The sequence below is a fragment of the Neodiprion lecontei genome, chromosome 4 (genome assembly GCF_021901455.1).
Source record: "Neodiprion lecontei isolate iyNeoLeco1 chromosome 4, iyNeoLeco1.1, whole genome shotgun sequence".
NCBI lineage: Eukaryota > Metazoa > Arthropoda > Insecta > Hymenoptera > Diprionidae > Neodiprion > Neodiprion lecontei.
The window spans coordinates 35,191,687-35,211,049 of NC_060263.1; the positions used below are offsets into that span (position 1 = coordinate 35,191,687).

Consider the following 19,363-nt stretch of genomic DNA (forward strand, 5'->3'; position numbering starts at 1 on the left):
TGTTACAGCACTTTTCAAAATCGCGAAAATTTTCGCAAAAAATGCAAAGGGGTTAGCCTTACTTTTTTCTTCATTTTTGGAGCCGAAAATTTTTGGTCTCGGATCCGATTCAAATGACCTTCTCCTGGCTAACTGGACCCTCAGGAACTCAGAAAACGCAGCGAAAAGAGCGTAGGACCAACAGCAGAGAAAATACGATGCAAAGAGCACCAGAGAAAAAATGTCGAAAAATCAAGTTCTCGTTTTCAGGCTGTAACTTTTGTCCAGTTGCTCGGAGCGTATTCGGACTGCGCCCGATCGTTTTCTCTCGCAAAATTACGTCGGGATAGTGCCACGGAGAACTTGTTACAGCACTTTTCAAAATCGCGAAAATTTTCGCAAAAAATGCAAAGGGGTTAGCCTTACTTTTTTCTTCATTTTTGGAGCCGAAAATTTTTGGTCTCGGATCCGATTCAAATGACCTTCTCCTGGCTAACTGGACCCTCAGGAACTCAGAAAACGCAGCGAAAAGAGCGTAGGACCAACAGCAGAGAAAATACGATGCAAAGAGCACCAGAGAAAAAATGTCGAAAAATCAAGTTCTCGTTTTCAGGCTGTAACTTTTGTCCAGTTGCTCGGAGCGTATTCGGACTGCGCCCGATCGTTTTCTCTCGCAAAATTACGTCGGGATAGTGCCACGGAGAACTTATTACAGCACTTTTCAAAATCGCGAAAATTTTCGCAAAAAATGCAAAGGGGTTAGCCTTACTTTTTTCTTCATTTTTGGAGCCGAAAATTTTTGGTCTCGGATCCGATTCAAATGACCTTCTCCTGGCTAACTGGACCCTCAGGAACTCAGAAAACGCAGCGAAAAGAGCGTAGGACCAACAGCAGAGAAAATACGATGCAAAGAGCACCAGAGAAAAAATGTCGAAAAATCAAGTTCTCGTTTTCAGGCTGTAACTTTTGTCCAGTTGCTCGGAGCGTATTCGGACTGCGCCCGATCGTTTTCTCTCGCAAAATTACGTCGGGATAGTGCCACGGAGAACTTGTTACAGCACTTTTCAAAATCGCGAAAATTTTCGCAAAAAATGCAAAGGGGTTAGCCTTACTTTTTTCTTCATTTTTGGAGCCGAAAATTTTTGGTCTCGGATCCGATTCAAATGACCTTCTCCTGGCTAACTGGACCCTCAGGAACTCAGAAAACGCAGCGAAAAGAGCGTAGGACCAACAGCAGAGAAAATACGATGCAAAGAGCACCAGAGAAAAAATGTCGAAAAATCAAGTTCTCGTTTTCAGGCTGTAACTTTTGTCCAGTTGCTCGGAGCGTATTCGGACTGCGCCCGATCGTTTTCTCTCGCAAAATTACGTCGGGATAGTGCCACGGAGAACTTATTACAGCACTTTTCAAAATCGCGAAAATTTTCGCAAAAAATGCAAAGGGGTTAGCCTTACTTTTTTCTTCATTTTTGGAGCCGAAAATTTTTGGTCTCGGATCCGATTCAAATGACCTTCTCCTGGCTAACTGGACCCTCAGGAACTCAGAAAACGCAGCGAAAAGAGCGTAGGACCAACAGCAGAGAAAATACGATGCAAAGAGCACCAGAGAAAAAATGTCGAAAAATCAAGTTCTCGTTTTCAGGCTGTAACTTTTGTCCAGTTGCTCGGAGCGTATTCGGACTGCGCCCGATCGTTTTCTCTCGCAAAATTACGTCGGGATAGTGCCACGGAGAACTTGTTACAGCACTTTTCAAAATCGCGAAAATTTTCGCAAAAAATGCAAAGGGGTTAGCCTTACTTTTTTCTTCATTTTTGGAGCCGAAAATTTTTGGTCTCGGATCCGATTCAAATGACCTTCTCCTGGCTAACTGGACCCTCAGGAACTCAGAAAACGCAGCGAAAAGAGCGTAGGACCAACAGCAGAGAAAATACGATGCAAAGAGCACCAGAGAAAAAATGTCGAAAAATCAAGTTCTCGTTTTCAGGCTGTAACTTTTGTCCAGTTGCTCGGAGCGTATTCGGACTGCGCCCGATCGTTTTCTCTCGCAAAATTACGTCGGGATAGTGCCACGGAGAACTTGTTACAGCACTTTTCAAAATCGCGAAAATTTTCGCAAAAAATGCAAAGGGGTTAGCCTTACTTTTTTCTTCATTTTTGGAGCCGAAAATTTTTGGTCTCGGATCCGATTCAAATGACCTTCTCCTGGCTAACTGGACCCTCAGGAACTCAGAAAACGCAGCGAAAAGAGCGTAGGACCAACAGCAGAGAAAATACGATGCAAAGAGCACCAGAGAAAAAATGTCGAAAAATCAAGTTCTCGTTTTCAGGCTGTAACTTTTGTCCAGTTGCTCGGAGCGTATTCGGACTGCGCTCGATCGTTTTCTCTCGCAAAATTATGTCGGAATGGTGCCACGGAGAATTTATTCCAGCACTTTTCAAAATCGCGAAAATTTTCGCATAAAATGCAAAGGTTACCTTTTTGCCTATTTTTTGACCAATAACTCTTTGTTTCAGATTCGATTTGTAGGACCTTTTTCTAACTCATATAACCCCAAGAAACTCAATAAGTACATCCAGACTATCATCGGAGCAAGCAATGGGGAAATTCAACGGAAATCCATCGTTTTTCGACCGTTATTTCCGATTCATCGATTGCAGTAGATCAGATTCACCGCAATCGTTCTTTCGCATAAAAACATCTGGATGTATCGTAGTCTCCAGGAAATCTGATTCGAATATGTTACGAAATCAATGCAAGTTTTATAGTGGAAAACACGTAAACGGTTATTCTTAGTTTTCTTGGGATAGTAATGGAGGCCAAAATTTGTTCATGCATCAAGAACATCCATTAGAAATCGTGATTCGCTCATTGAGTTTCACAAGAACTTGGAAATGAATTTATCTGCGTCCACGTCCGTTGCTTGCAGCAATTCGTAATTTGTTCCAATAAGTATTTCCTCAAAAATCTCCCTCAGCTCAGCGTTTTAACCGAATAATCCTCTAGTTCAACACCGCAATGTTGAAGTTTTCTTTCGATACGCAAGACGTCACAACTATTAGTTTTGTACGAAGCTTGACACACCATTCGACCGATTCAGCTTCTCCACTCATCTATCCAGTATAACATACGTATTCAGATCAATCTGTACCCTATGACCTGCAGGCTTAGATACTAAGTATATCACAAATTAAAACTATAAATCACCTCGTAAATAATACCAAGTATTACGGGGTTTGCCAATAGTTCAATTTATTCATAAAACAGTCATAAAAAAAAAGATTGATTCTTCACTCGATTTCGGGCCAGCGTCTTCCATCCTCCTCTTTACCAGGCGGCGAGGGGGGCGGCGTAAGCGTAATGTCCGGCGTATCCAAGACGAGCCTTGGCCTCGGCGTGAGCGGCGAAGTGAGCAGCCTTGGCGACGGCAACCTCGGGGGTGTCGACAACACGTCCGTCCAAACTAAGGGGGGCACCATAGGCGACTCTGGGAGCGTACGCACCGTAGGCAGAGACGACGGGGGCGACACCTGAGTAGACCTTGCCGTAGGCGAGAGCGGGTGCCGTGTAGGGAGATACGACGGCTGGTGCGGCGTAAGCCGAGTAAGCCGAGTAAGCCGGGTAAGCCGAGTAGGCAGGCACGACACCGGCGGCGTAGTTCTTGGAAGCCTCACGGGCAAGGGTCACTCGCTCGTTCACCTGGGCCGCTGCGTGTTCCGCCTTGGCGTGAGCGACCTCGGGGGTGTCGACGACGCGGCCGTCGGGTCCGGTCGGGGCACCGGCCACGAGGTGAGCGTAGGCCAGAGGAGCCACGTAGGCGCCGTGAGCAACTCCGTGGACGAGGCCACCGGGCTTGGCGAGAGCCACAGCGACAAGGGCGGAGAAGACGATCTGGAAAGCAAGTCAAGGGGTTAGATCACCTTCGAGAGCGACTGACGACGTAGCCGTTGTGTGATTGATGAACCCTGAGACGGAAAGCTCAATGTTCGAAGGATGAGAGACTCTTTGGCTAAATCGAACCTCGCGGATCGTGCGAATCAATTTACTTACGAAGCACTTCATGATGAGTGTTAGATTTGGTATTAGCGCTACTGGGAAATGACCAGGACTCGCTAGTTGGGCGTGTTGTGTCGAGATAATCGTTCGGGCGGTTTATATAGGTGGCCCGGTTCCTGGCATTGGAATCATTCGGGTTTCGGCGCATGATGGTGGTGGGGAATCGAGGTAACCCACTCTCATTGTGATCCTGGTGTTTCGACGACAATTGGCGAACGTGTGAGAGGAAGAGGGAACGTACGTGTAGGTTGTCGTGTTCCTGCAAGATACACACACACAATCGTCGGTGGTGCGGCAGTTCACCTGTCGTGGCAGTGATTAGTTGGATCAGGAAAAAAAATTCCGCCTTTCGGCACGTGCTCGTGTGATGGATCTACACACGTAAACGAAGCTTGAGTAAATTGCTGTAATCTAATAAGTAGGTACGTTCTCGTTCTTGTTCGGCAATTAGTCATAATAATGCTTCTAATAGTCCATGATACAATTTTTATTCAACGATTAGATACGGTCCCCGAATACCTCGTCTTCTCTTTCTTCAACTGCAAAGCTCTCGGTAGAAGCGGAACCAGCTTCTTCCTTGTTGAACAAACAGGTTCGAGATTTTTCATTCCGCGCCGAGGGCAAGAATGCCGGCAGGTCCGCCGATAGGATCTATGGAGTCACGATTGATTCGCGGTAATTTTAGTTCACCGTATGCCAGAAACGGTGAACCGCTTGTTTCGTAATAAATTTTTTTTTCTGTCCCTTTTCGGTCAAGAAAGAATACGGTTCGTTGCTGTGATGAATCGTTAGCTGGTTGCTGGATTCGAATTTAGTTCACGTAGAAGCCAATGTAAAGGTGTGGTGACTTTGACTTTTTCAAACTGATCTATAATAGAAATCCAGAAATGGAAACCTGGCCTGGCAAAATTTCTGCCGATCGAACCGCCCGACCGCATGATTTGCATTCGCTTTTTATCGCTAGTGAATAAATTCAATCAAGTCCAAGGCGAGTTCCTGGTCGTTAAAGAAATGAAATACAAGCAGCCGACAATTCCTGATCAACAAACAGGCCCTTTTCAAGTCTGACGCGATATCGCGTCGAATCCTATTCTATGCGAAATGTACCTACACGATGTCTCGGGCACCAATTGCCGAAGATCTCAAGTTGCACGATCTCTTAAATTTCGCACGCATTCTTCGTCAGATAACTGACCCAATTTCGCAACGAAGGTCGCATAAAAATTTCGTATTTCTACACTGCGTGTATAATCTCAAGAGCACGCTTTTGAATTGCAATTGGAATTTCGCCGTTGTAGTTTAACCTGTGTTACAAGATGCTAGACATGAATGGGCAGAATTTAGTTTGTGCACATCATGATCCCGTTTAATTTACAGCTCAACAATACCAACCGATCACCGTTGCAAAAACGCTGACGTGGTCAACCGAAAAACCATCTTAAAATCTGCACAGTTTTCGGCGGATCAAAAATTCGTAGCGAATTTCGTAACCACACCTTGAAATTGGCCGAGAAAGTGCCACGAAATTTCGAACAACTTGATCGATCGGTGGTCGATAATTACGCAATATCGGAGCTCGACAAGGATACCGGGTTATCGGGACCGCCATGAGGCCACCAAATCCTAGGCAGACAGTAACATGGTGTATATAGGTCTTTTTTTAACGGGAAGCTCCCGCACACCAGATTTGTGAACCTCGCTCAATGTCAGGGAGCGTCAAAGGCGTGGTCCCCACCGAATCACGAGCGTTTTCATCCAGCTGACCACCTACTATATAAACCTGAAATCACGCCGTACTGGCATAACTCAATCGACAATTACAGCGAGTACTGGTCCACCAGCAGCGCTAATTCTCAATCATCATGAAATTCTTCGTAAGTACTTGTTCAAAAGTTCCGATACGCATCAGTTTTCTCAAGATTAAACCGACTTTTGACCGATTATAATCAACAGGGACCCTAATTTTCAAGACATATTTTTTATCTAATCGTGTACATGAATCCTGTGAAAAGGATCCTTTCAAGCTGTCTTGTTTACAAATAGTCGATCTAATCGAGATGACATAGACCAGTGTTTGAATTTATACACAGAAAGTGAACCAGAACCTCAGGGAGGAAGTAATTAGGGGAAGGTCCGTCAAGCCGACTCTTTGGCTTCGAGTTAAGCGCACAAACTCCACTCTCACCCTGGGTTAATTTTTCAGATCGTTCTCTCCGCTCTGGCCGCCGTCGCCCTGGCGAAGCCCAGCCTGCCTCTGGGCTACGTTCACGTTCTTCCAGGCGCCCCGACCGGCCCGGATGGCCGCGTCGTCGACACCCCCGAGGTCGCCTACGCTAAGGCGGAGCACGCAGCCGCTCACATAAACGAGAAGGTGACCCTCGCCAACGAAGCCGTCAAGTCCGCTGACGTCGTCGCCGTCGCTGCTCCCGGCGTCGTTTCCGCTTACTCCGCGCCCGCCTTGGTTTCCGCTTACCCTGCCCACGTCGGTTTCTACCGATACGCTCACGGAGCCCCCGTCGGCGTTGACGGCCGCGTCGTCGACACCCCCGAGGTTGCTCACGCCAAGGTCGAGCACGCCGCTGCCCACATCAACGAGAAGGTGACCCTTGCCAATGAGGCTGCCAAGAACTACGCCGCTCACGCCGCCCACGCCGTCGTCTCGGCATACTCGGCACCCCTGGTTTCCGCCTATTCCGCACCCGCCGTCGTCTCCGCGTACCCTCACGGACTCGTCCGCAGCGTCGTACCCGCCGTCTCCGTGTGGTAATCGGGCACCGATTACCGCCGATGCGTATTACGATCGAAGAACCTACCGGGCGCTGGTCGCCGCAATCGTGTATAAATGTATTTACTCACAATTAGAATTTTTTATCCAATCATATCCTATCGTTCAGATGCAATAAACTACATCATAAATCAAACTTACCGATGTGTGATCTGCTTATTTCAGAAATACCTCGATATGTAGCTCGAGGACCTTAAGCTTTGTCGTCTTATAACAACTAAGATATAGTTTAACCAAGGCTCGTGCATTTGTCATTTGAATTTTTGACGTATATAATTACCTACTACTCGAATTGATGTCTTACATCGAGGTGAACAGATTTTTGGATCGATTTTTTATGACGAGACATCAACGAGTTGGAAATGATGTATTCAGAGCAACAGGTCGTGGTTTTGCCAATTTTTAAAAACTTAATCTATTAATGTACGGTTTGGCAAGTAATCAGCAATCACTTGCCAAACATTGCCATTTTTCAAAGCTGTTCTAATGAACTGCGAAAGGTGATCCTTACGTAAGCGAATTACGTCTTTTATTTTCAGTCGAATCCCATTTACAGAGCGGTTTTCTCTGGTTCGAGACGGTGCAACGAATTTGCAGGTAACAACTACTTGAATCAGGAGATGCGATAATGACTGTAAGCCTGCGCAGTCGTTCGCTTCAAGCAATTTTAAAATGATGTGTGATGCTCGGGCATATGCATATTCCATCCATGCGATATCCTCGTCCATGAGAGCAAATTGTACATCAATAGTATATTCATAAATTTAAATGAGTAAGGAAACAGTCAATCTCTACAGACGATTCAATATTCTAGTTGCTATAAATATAGTATTTAATTACATACCTGATTCTCCAACAGCTGATATATTTCCAGCGTTTTCTTAAACCGGATTATCCTCTTCACACACGACCAGGGAATATACACTTCTCGCAAAAATTAAGGGAACAACAAAATTTTCGCAATTTTTTGGTGATTTTCAACAGGCTGTATTTCAGTGAAAAATGGTCGTGCAAGAAATAAAAAAACAAAGCTTTTGAAGCTTGAAGACTCTAGTTTTTGAATTTTTTGGTTAAAAATTTTTCGAAGCACTATTAGCCATGCAATCTTTGGATAAAGCACGAAGAAAAAATTTTCAAAATTTTTTACATTTTTTCTTTCGCTCTACGGGCATGGAAAAATTTTTCCGAGCTAAACCAATGCATAGGTCGCATAGCCTGTTTATTCAGCTTCAAGATGCTTTTTTTTGAACCTCGATACGACCATTTGTCTTCGAGATATCGAATTTTGAATGTCAAAGGATCCTTTTTCACTCAACTGCCGATATCTCTGGAACTACTGGTCGCACAGCGAGCCGAAGGGCAGTTTCTTTTTCTGCAGAAAATTTCCTACAAAAATCTGTCAAGGTTGATGTCAAAAAAAATTTTTTTCCATCTGTAGCGTTAACGTGAAAAAAGAGCAAAAAAATGCCATTTTGCCTTTTTTTGGATAATTGACTGTATCTTCGTCAGTATTGGGGGGAAAGCTTAGGTTAGAAGAAAATTTTATAGCCTAATGTACCCCAAAGGTCCCCCTGAATCGGTAGATCGATCGGTTCAGCGGTTTTCCTGGACCGATTGATTGAAATTTTAAAAAAATCAAGGGAACAAGGTTTTTGTTTCTTATGGAACCTTGTTCTCTTAATTTTGTCAAAATTTCAATCAATCGGTCCAGGAAAACCGCTGAACCGATCGATCTACCGATTAAGGGGGACCTTTGGGGTACATTAGGCTGTAAAATTTTCTTCTAACCTAAGCTTTCCCCCCAATACTGACGAAGATACAGTCAATTATCCAAAAAAAGGCAAAATGGCATTTTTTTGCTCTTTTTTCACGTTAACGCTACAGATGGAAAAAAATTTTTTTTGACATCAACCTTGACAGATTTTTGTAGGAAATTTTCTGCAGAAAAAGAAACTGCCCTTCGGCTCGCTGTGCGACCAGTAGTTCCAGAGATATCGGCAGTTGAGTGAAAAAGGATCCTTTGGCATTCAAAATTCGATATCTCGAAGACAAATGGTCGTATCGAGGTTCAAAAAAAAGCATCTTGAAGCTGAATAAACAGGCTATGCGACCTATGCATTGGTTTAGCTCGGAAAAATTTTTCCATGCCCGTAGAGCGAAAGAAAAAATGTAAAAAATTTTGAAAATTTTTTCTTCGTGCTTTATCCAAAGATTGCATGGCTAATAGTGCTTCGAAAAATTTTTAACCAAAAAATTCAAAAACTAGAGTCTTCAAGCTTCAAAAGCTTTGTTTTTTTATTTCTTGCACGATCATTTTTCACTGAAATACAGCCTGTTGAAAATCACCAAAAAATTGCGAAAATTTTGTTGTTCCCTTAATTTTTGCGAGAAGTATATTTAATAAATAATTGCTGCCAACATTCGCCACACACGATAGGATAGGTCTCCAGGAGGTGCAATGTCTGTGCGGGGCAAGGAGGGGGAGATGGATCAATGACCATCATCATGCGTTTGCAGCCGTCTTAAAATTATCAACAGAAACACCCGCACTCGCACGAGGGACAAGCAAAACTGCGGAAAATCTTATCCGTGTACCTACAGCTGGACTGAGTTCAAGTCTCAGCTCGACGATTTGGCGCTTGAACGACGCGACAGGTCATACAATTTTTGCAAATTGCCGCTCAAGTCCTCCCATTCCGCAGCCTCGCACGAAATTCTTCGTAAGAACCGCCTATCTGTTTAGAATCTTCGATATATAATATTAACACATTGTTGACCGGCAATTATTTTCAGAATTTATCTCGTGTTACCGGCTATTCGCGAAAGAAAACCGCATCGATCGCGAGTCAACTCGTGATCGGTGAACAATGTCTTATTTTGCGATTTTTTCAAGCCATCTTTTTTGGTCGGTCTAATCGAGATGACGTAGATCAGTGTTCGATATTATACACATTTCAGAAAGTGAACCAGAACATGAAAGAGAAAAGAACTGGGAGAGAGTGAACGTATAGAAACCACTCTAACCCTCGGTTATTTTTTAAAATCGTTCTCTCCGCTGTGGCTGCCTTCGCCCAAGCGAATCCAAGACTGCCTCCAAGTTACACTTTTCCTCCATTACGGTGACACCCCCGAGGTTGCCTGGGTCAAGGTCGAGAACGCCATTGCCCACGTCAACGAGAGGACGATCCTTGCCAATGAGGTTGCCGGCCGGTATCCCCCCCTTCCTACAACCCTTACACCGGCTACTGCGCACCCTTTGACTCCTCCGACGTGTCCGAATGGTAATCGGGCCCCGATTATTGCCGTTGCTTATTATACTGGAAATGTTCCTTCCGGGCGCTAGTCGCCGCAACTGTATATAACATGCACTACTTGCTAAGATTTTTTTTATCGACTCACCTATATCGTGTTGTTCAGCTACGATAAATAATATTTCAAACTTACCGATGTGTGATTAGTTTCTTCTCATACCTTGATATGTGGCTGGGGAAGCTTAAGCTTTACAATCTTACAATTAACATGTAATTAAACTTTGACTTGTATAAGGTACCGACCAGGCGTATTGATGTCTTACACTAAGGTGAATATAGTTTTGGATCAATTTTTTGATACGTGGCATCGGCGAGCTTAACGAGAGGACATATTGAAATCAGCTTTTGAGTAATCCACCGAGCTTTGATTTTCGAGAGATCAACTTCTGTAAAGCGTGACGCAAAATGAAAAAGTGAAAATCATCATCCAAATTCGTAGTTATCCTGTGTCACGAAATTCTTAGATTCAGTTTGTCTGTCTCTGTGAAATTAGGCCGTGCAAGACTAATTGCCAGATCAAAGATTAACGTACAAAAAGAAATGAGCAAATCACGGCGAGCAAAATATAAGAGGAAAGAGAGAAACCGATAAATCGAAACAAGGACAGCTTGACGAGAGGAAAGAAAACAGTGAGGAGGAAGGTAGTTCAATGGCAGTGACCCTATATAGAGATGTGGGTATATTTATAGTACATCCTGCGATGTGGGAATAGATCGGGGATAGAAAAAGGCAGCTAGTAGTAAATAAAGAAAAAGAAACAACGTTAACCACGCTTGTTAATATGGTCACTTGTCTTTCCACGCCTGGATCGTGCCGCTATTGTCATTTCGTGTTACAAAGGCTGTAGCTGAGTTCCCAACGTCGAATCTCATTCGCCTGGACTTGGTTCGGACTCTGGTGTGCCGCCTTATTTGACTTTATCTGCAATAAATACAAACCGTCGTTACGGACTGATACGAATCTGTACACTAGATAATTGGCGAACACGTATTTCGAAACGCTGCGAATTTTTGCCACGAAAACAAGATTTATTTTTTTTTGGCAGTGCATGGCCATTTATACGAGCTGTTAGTTTATGCTGGAACTAACAAAAAGATTGAATCGATATTTTGAGAGACAATACTTGACGGTTTCTTACTCTCGCGGATCGGTTATAAGGTATTATCACCGTATTCGCACAACAAGAAACAACTGCGTAGGTATCACATTGTCGAATATAAATCGAGCACGGCATCGACTGTAGAATTAACAACGTCGCATAAAATTTATTAAATTCCGCAACCATTGGCCATTATTCAAATATCCCGGTATGATAATTTGCATGAAAAATACGCGGACACGATTCGAAAATCAGCCGACATCGTAAGCGCGCCGCGCGAGTGATCGGATAGTCAATTTTGGTTTTTCTAACGCGGAAGTTCGCGCCGTATCTACCGACGAGAGTGATATTCGCCGAGCGTCGATTAGTCGGATTAAAAATTTCGAATGAATTATAATCGTGCGTCTACTCTCCCGTTCTACCTGGGCGTGGGTATATTATCTCTACCAGATTAACCGGCGATGCGAGGGTAAACGGTGAACCGACCGGGCGACCGCGAGGCGAGCACTCGATCTATTTTAAGGACTCGACGTGCACGCATACACGTACGCTTTATCACCGAGGGGGACTTGTATTCCGCGGTCTCTCTCCGCGCATCGCAATTCGCACGAATAAAACAGCGCAAACGACGAAACAGCCGCAGCCCGCCGATCGCGAGCGTCTAGGACGCCTGGAAAAATCTGCAGTAACGAAAGGATCCGCGACGCAACGCCGACATATTAGGACACAGATGAACAAGGACGCAGGGGGAAACCGCCCGCGGAATTCGCGATATCGAGCCTTTGCCCGCGGAGTAAACGCGCGCGGCAAAAACCCGCACCTCCGATGGGACAAGTCGGCGATCGTTCGAGTATTTTGAACTTGGCGTCGACCTTGCGGGGCCGGCGTTACAACCTGTTCTCTCCGACGGGCGTGTATGTTATAGTTCCATCCTCGTCTCATCTGGTTTACAAATTCGCAATAAAAAGACGAGCAGATGCGTCGCCCGAAGGGCGTGGCGATCAGCCCCGTCCTCTTCTCCGGCGGCCGGGACACCACCGGGTGCCTATATAAAGTGTCAGGTGGCATCTCGAGTCGTCAAACGTGTGAATCGGGTCCTCGTATTGTCGCACAGAAGCAGCAAATCGTCTCCGAAGATTCGCGTCGCACCATGAAGCTACCGGTTAGGCGATTCGCAAAAGCTCAAGCCTCGCAAGACGGAGTCTTGAATCGCCGTTCCTAATTCTCCGGTAATTCCAGGTCCTCCTCTTGTTCGCGGGATTCGCCTCCGGCGTCGTCGGCATGCCGTCGGGCCTCGTCCTCGGCTACCAGGACACCCTGGGCCAGTACAGCTTCGGTTACAGCGCGCCGAGTCAGGCCCGATCGGAAGCTCGATCTCTTGACGGGGTAACCCGAGGATCCTACAGCTACGTCGACCCCGCAGGCTTGGTCCAGAGCACGGATTACACAGCCGACGGGGAGCACGGCTTCCGGGTGGCGGCGACGAACCTCCCTCAAGCTCCAGCGCCGGTTCAGGAGACACCGGAAGTCGCCGCTGCCAGATCTGCGCACCTCAAGGCGCTGGAGCAGGCGGCGCAGGAACTCCCGCAGGTTCAGCAGGACGCCGACAGCGTGGTGATTTCGGCGAAAATCGCCACGCCGGAACAGGAAAATCCCGCGAAAGATCAGGCCGAACCGGAGAAGTCTGGCGAAGAGATCATAGTCGAGGCTGCCGCGCCCGAGGGACAGGTTGGTGAAATACTTTATTTTAAAGTATGTGTAATTACTTGATTACGAGTTACGATCCCGAAGTGGAGATACATCGAGGTTTCAGTCATTAATTACCTCGCTACCGCCTCGAGATACCTGCATAATTAACCGCTTGAGTTCCAATCCATAATCATTTGTAATCGATCTTGAAACTCCGAAGATTTTTGGATCACGACACGACCGAGCTTCGATTCCGAATCTCGGAATTCTAAGGCTCACGCGAGCTTTCAACCGTCCAATTTTCTCCCCTTACAGGCATCCGATGAGTCGCAACCAGCCGCAGCTGTTAATGAGGAGGCTTCGAAGACCGAGAACCAACCCGAGGCACAGGAGAAGCAGAAGGGCCGAACGATCGAGGAGCCGGTTTTAGCCCCGTGGATCAGTCCGGTGGCGGGATCCCTGCCTGTACCTTTGATCCCGGTGAACTTTGACCTGCCGTCGATCTCCGCCTACTCCGGGCGGCCTGCGGCCGCCAAGGCCGAGCAAACACTTCCGCAAGCAACGCCCGACCAAGGTCATTACACAAGTACGAGATCAGGCGAGATCGCCGGTCTCAAACTGGATCGGTCTGCATCCGGCGACACGCCCAGTGACGTGATTGTGTGTTAATTTTTCCGAGAGTGAGTGAGTGAGAGAGAGAGAGAGAGAGAGAGAGAGAGAGAGAGAGAGAGAGAGAGAGAGAGAGAACCACATCCTGAATCCGAGCGTAAACACGCTTCACGCATCAGGCTTAATCGAAGCACGTATAATGTCGTGGATATTTTTCACTCGTAAATATGACGGTATGGTTCGCGTGCTGTTTAACAGACTGCAGTTTTGAATGGTCGCTTTTTTCCCATATAATTTAGGTACGTTATTATGCCGAGCCAAGTCGCACTGTCGGATGGAAAAAAAAAGTTAGTGGCTGATTTTTGAACAGGTCTTTTTAGAAAAGGATACTTCGCTGCTGGTGCGAGGGCAAACTTTATATTTTGATTCGATCGATCTGGAAACATCCTCGGTAACGATTTTGCGAAAGTTTCATACCTGTTTATACGTCGATTCCATGTTTATTTTCATGCGATACCTGATCGTAAATTTCTACTGCACCCGTGTAATTACATGAAAAATTGTCACCCATTTCTAAATAGGACTGATCACGCCGGCTGGTACAACGCTGAAAACCTTGCCTGCAGGATCGCAGTTTGTTCCTCAAGCTGAGGTTCCGCAGGGTTCTCGATCAGGCGAATCCGCGCCTGTCGTTCCTACGGTCAGCCGGGCAAGCTCCGCCAGGGAATACGAAATCTATGAAAGACCTGCGGTCTACGCGCCCGTGGGTTCGGTTATCCAACTTCAGGGATACAACCCGACAATCCCATCGTTCCTGAGATACGCCCCGTTCCCTTACATCGCCTACAACGTTGTGTAAATCCGTTTAAATTGCCGCTCGCCTTCTTTTCGTCGAGAGCTCGAAACCTGAGGTGAGAACAGGAGGATCGTCTTTGGCGATTATTTAGGCGTTCTTTGACAGGTTTTCGTTTTCGTAAAGAAAGAATAGTTATTTGACACCTTGATTTGCCTTTCTTGTTTCAGAATACTCGGCAAGAGGAGTCGGACATTTTTTTGCAGACTTCGGACGGCGAGGCAGATTTTCACATCCGACGCAAGATTAATGGAATTCTCCAACGTCCTCGCGATTTCGGTTCGACGAGCTTCGGGAAGGAATTCTTTAATCCATCGATAATATATTGCGACTGTCGATTAGGATACTCTATTCTCTTTACCCCTATATGCATAATTATAGTTACACATACTACACTATGGTTAACGGGGAATTAAATGCGTTGTTACTAAATAAGCAACGAATTAAAATAAACGAATCAAACATTAGAGTAGCAGGAAAAAAGATTTAAAATCGATACGTACCCGGCCCACTTAAAAGTCATGTCACTCTGTTTTCAACGCGTAACACAAATCAATCACATTGTACGCCTGCAGATTGATTTTTTCTTCGACCTGTCCGACTTGCTTGTACGGCTGTATAACGATGAAAAAAATAAAAGGTGCGATTTGCTAAAATTCATTAATGGTTTCTTTCACCTTTCCAATTTGTTTTTCCTGACGGTTTCGTCCCAGCTCCTCTTCGTTAAAATTATCCTCAGGGTGGAAATTGTTCCTGGCTCGTTTCAACATCGTGTAGAACAATGTCGGGCACGGTATAAAACATGAAAATTTGTTGAGTTTCATTTATTCTTTTTTTATAAAACAACTCAAAATGTGAACAATCAAAAGAATTATGGAATATTTGTATGTAATATACATACCTATATGTTTTTATATGTATATATATATATATATATCATTATATTTAAATAATAGTATATTATTATATAATAATAATTATCCTATAATACGTATGTATATAATAATATAGATTTAATACCGTCTATTTTTGTTATTATTATTATTATTATTATTATTAGAGTAAACCTAAGGATACAAGCTATATGTATTATAAACTGACGTTGAATCTAGAACGTGTAGATATAACATTATAATCTGTATACGATATAACAATGTCATAATCCGTATAGGAAATCGTTTAAATTTATCATAAATTTTTCAAACATTTGTCTAAAATACGTCGTCTCGACGCGCGCAAATCAATTACGTAAACACAATCCGACCGTGTGTAATACGATAAATTATCACCGCTAATTAATCACGTACAAAAATAAAGTTGAATATATGCGTATAATAGAATAATGATAGTAACAATAATAAGGAATGTAAAAGTACACAAAATTAGTTACTACTTCAATGCCGATTGATGCCAGCGAAGCTTTGACAATTATTCTTCACCCCTCCTCGCTCACCTGTTCTTACTATTTTTATAATTATCCACGGTTCTCAGCGCGTTATACCGTCAGTGATTCGGAAGCTGTTAGAATTTTACTTTTCGGTTCACATATGCATGGGATATACGCAGATAATATTACATCGTTTATATTTCCCTGCGTTCTACCAGAGTTGGGAGAAATTTTTGCGCTTTCCCAAAAATTTAACCTTTCAATCATTATTATTATTATAACTATTATTATTATTATTATTATTATTAATATTATTATTTTAGTAAGTTTTTCGCAGCTAACGGAAGTAGCGGCGCAGGTTATCCTCAAATGGCCAATCTCGCACTCCCTGACTGGCATCGCATCAGGCTCAAATCGAACTCTTTGATTTATACCTATATTAAAGTGTTTGCAAATGCGCGAGGTATAAAAAATTAATCGATTAGAATTAAGGAAATCACGGGGTGCTCATATACGCGTCTCGCTCTATTTCACGTAATACTGAAGTTACATTAAGAAATACTAACCGCGATAAACGTAATTCCTAGATTGATTATCGACTCCTCCATCCTATGTGCCGGCATGTATTTTAATAGATATTATTTATGTATGATCTATATGTATAATGTAGTACACCGCAAATACATATTTCTCGTGTGCGTCTGTGATGTTGTAACTGTAATGATAATTTTCTTCTTCAGGTTCGACACGATATTTGGAATAAATCGATAATCGTATAAACGTTATGTTATCGGATTAGAATCGTTCGCCTAGTGCGATACAACTATGGTAGACAGATTATTAATGAGAAATATATCTACTTGTATTCTATATATACCTATATATGTATACCATTTCAATAACCAAACATATATATATCCGGATGTTCATGTTTTATTTTCTTTTTCGAAAATCAGGATTAAGTATTATTTTATTTATTTATTTTACTTTATATATCTCGTCGTGTCATTTTTTTCTCTCACACTATAACATTTGGGCGGTTTTTCCATATAAGTATGTATGTATAGAAGTAATAATTCTAAAGAAATCAGCTGCGTATCACAGTACAGGCAAGGCGTTTCCAAGTTCTTTTTCTGTCCTGACGTTTTCTACCTTTTCCCCCACTGTAAAAATCAACTCAAACTCGTCGAATATTCGTCGAAATTAATAATGATTAATCAAATTTTCAGATGCCTGTACGCCGTGAAATTATTCGTATCAGCCTTTTCCGAAATTATTTCTACGCACGGTCTTTTCTTTGAGGTGAAATTCGCACGTGACGTCATCCCCGGAACACCTGCCTGTACGAACAATTTTCAAATTGCTCAAACTTTGTGCAAATATAATTTTCAGTTTCACAATGTTAATTCTCAACAATATAAATTATAACATAACTTCATATCCGACTTTTCGTCCGATTCCCTATATTATGGTAATTTATTTTATATATTACATGTATATGTTATTACAATATTATTATAATAGTAATCTTCCTTTTCTCTTCTTCTCCCATTACGTCTAGATATTAATTTATGTATGTGTATATATGTATATATATTTATTCATTTATTTATCTATATAATTATATCCAACTAATAAATATTGATTCACAATTGACTCTAGAATATCTCTGTTGCACCCTCTCCAACCTGTTTTCCGAAACGCATCGCGTTTTGTGTATGCATATAATATACCTCCATGTATATGCAGGCGTCAAATTTTTCAGGAAGTTGTATTGAAATTTGAGAAAAAAAGCTGCGTATATATTGGAACGCGATTTTATCATACAGAATGGCGGAAACTTCAAGCAAGCTATCGCCTAACCCGTAATATCTTCAATTACGATATTTTATTCGCACCGGAAAAATGTACCGGAGGACATTTCCCGGAAAACCTGCATTCCTTATGTGTTTATCACATACGACTCTAGCTGGATTATTGTACATTATATGTTTATTATAAGTTATAAGCTCACGGATTTCGAGACATGATTTTAACTAGGTATATGTTTACGTATTACATAATGTACTAATTTACACACCGAGTTCGTGCAGACGATTATATCAACAAGGTATGTACAGAGGAACGAGGTGCATCAAGATACCAAAAGTGCAGATGTAACGATCAGCTGATAACGCGGTACCGAAACTCTCGAAATCCGTAAAGTGACTGCTAAATCTCAGGCTTCGCCACAACGCAACGCAATGTGTATCCTGTAAAACCAATCCCTCATCCTCATCCAAAAATCAATTTACGATCTTTCCGCTAATGATCCACAGGCTCGAAGAATATTCGCGGCTCAGAGCTGTGCTCATTATTTTGCCGATTTCCACGCGTGCACTTTTAAAATCCTGGCAATAAGCGCAATAATTCGCAACGCGTGTATAAGTTTCTGTTTGTTTTCTTTTCTTTTTTTTCTTTTTGGATTTCCGAGCTGGTGGAAATATTTCCGGATAACTGACGGACAGAATTAGCAGCGTGAATCTGTTTTAAATAGCGATTTGCGAGCGAAGAAAAAATACGTCTTGGTGTCTACGCGCGTTAATTTGATTTTCACGGTACTTCTTTGTACGGAGGGATACGCGGGCCTCGGTTGTCGGCATTTACCCATTAGCCGTGTAATTACGATTACACGTATTCGTCCGGGACAGTTGTTACAACAATTTACAACAATAACGAATCGGTTGTCATTTGTCAGCTGGGGTTTCGACTAATTGTACGCAGGCATAATAAATTGCCTTGAAAATTCGTTCGTCGGGAGCAGCTCGATCTTTATCCATTTAAATAGATAAACGGGCTGCGTGTGTGTTGGGCGAATTTACGTACAAGAAATCGTTTTAGTATATAAATGGTTGCAGGAATTATAACGATCCCTGTAAATGAACAGCGCGATAAATTGACACTCGATGCGTGTGTCTCTAAGCCCGAGGCTCTCGAGCCAAAACACGATTATAATTGACGGGGGTAAAAAAAAGTTGATCAAATTTTTTCTCATTTCAACACGACAGAGTACGGATTTCGAGGAATTCCTAGAGACAAAGACAGAGGGAGATAAAAAAGTCAGCGGTAAAAAACTAAAGAATCGCGGCTCGAAGGCGAGCGAGATAAATTCCCCGTCGACGTGGAGGAATATGTTTGCATAAATCGATTAGAAACAGGCATAAGAATACATGGGTAATAAGTGTAACGCGGCGACAACGCAACGCAAAAACCGTGAACGCATTAACGCCGCTTTTCGGTCTCTCCCTCGGGTCGCAGCTCGCAAACACGGCACCGGACGATTTTCATTGAGATTTTTTTTCCCATTTCTTGGTCTCCGTAAAATTATTATTACAATACACGCCGATGTGTTACAATGTTAATTACACAGTACCGCGGTCAAGAAAAGCGTGTGTTACAAACCGCGGAGAGAAACGCCCGGTTTCAGAAATTACTTAATCGCCATAGTCTCTCTTATTATTACACACACACACACACACACACACACACATATATGTATAACATTTAGTCAAGGTGAAATTCCTGAGAAGGCCGCGTTTTACTCCGCAGATCAAATC

At 43.3% G+C, this 19,363-nt stretch overlaps 3 protein-coding genes across 4 annotated transcripts; 2 read left to right on the forward strand and 1 right to left on the reverse strand.

Moving 5' to 3' along the window:
- Nucleotides 1-3,205: 3,205 nt before the first annotated feature.
- Nucleotides 3,206-4,185, reverse strand: LOC107222412 (cuticle protein 18.7). The gene is made up of 2 exons (XM_015661776.2): nucleotides 4,029-4,185; nucleotides 3,206-3,869 (listed from the first exon to the last, which is right to left on the reverse strand). Exons 1-2 carry the CDS (start codon nucleotides 4,038-4,040, stop codon nucleotides 3,306-3,308), a joined length of 576 nt encoding a protein of 191 aa, XP_015517262.1. The 5' UTR covers nucleotides 4,041-4,185; the 3' UTR covers nucleotides 3,206-3,305.
- Nucleotides 4,186-5,750: 1,565 nt separating this feature from the next.
- Nucleotides 5,751-6,955, forward strand: LOC107222442 (cuticle protein 12.5). Its single transcript, XM_015661819.2, has 2 exons — nucleotides 5,751-5,908; nucleotides 6,238-6,955. The coding sequence occupies exons 1-2, from the start codon at nucleotides 5,897-5,899 to the stop codon at nucleotides 6,799-6,801; spliced, it is 576 nt and encodes a 191-aa protein (XP_015517305.1). The 5' UTR covers nucleotides 5,751-5,896; the 3' UTR covers nucleotides 6,802-6,955.
- Nucleotides 6,956-12,235: 5,280 nt separating this feature from the next.
- LOC107222490 (translation initiation factor IF-2) lies at nucleotides 12,236-15,036 on the forward strand. Of its 2 annotated transcripts, none has more exons than XM_015661880.2 (5): nucleotides 12,236-12,391; nucleotides 12,469-12,957; nucleotides 13,234-13,504; nucleotides 14,109-14,438; nucleotides 14,551-15,036. In XM_015661880.2, exons 1-4 carry the CDS (start codon nucleotides 12,380-12,382, stop codon nucleotides 14,384-14,386), a joined length of 1,050 nt encoding a protein of 349 aa, XP_015517366.1. In that variant the 5' UTR covers nucleotides 12,236-12,379; the 3' UTR covers nucleotides 14,387-14,438; nucleotides 14,551-15,036. The 2 variants fall into 2 exon arrangements, with proteins under 2 accessions (XP_015517366.1, XP_015517374.1); XM_015661888.2 differs by having other exon boundaries at nucleotides 13,234-13,492.
- The last annotated feature ends 4,327 nt before the right edge of the window (nucleotides 15,037-19,363 follow it).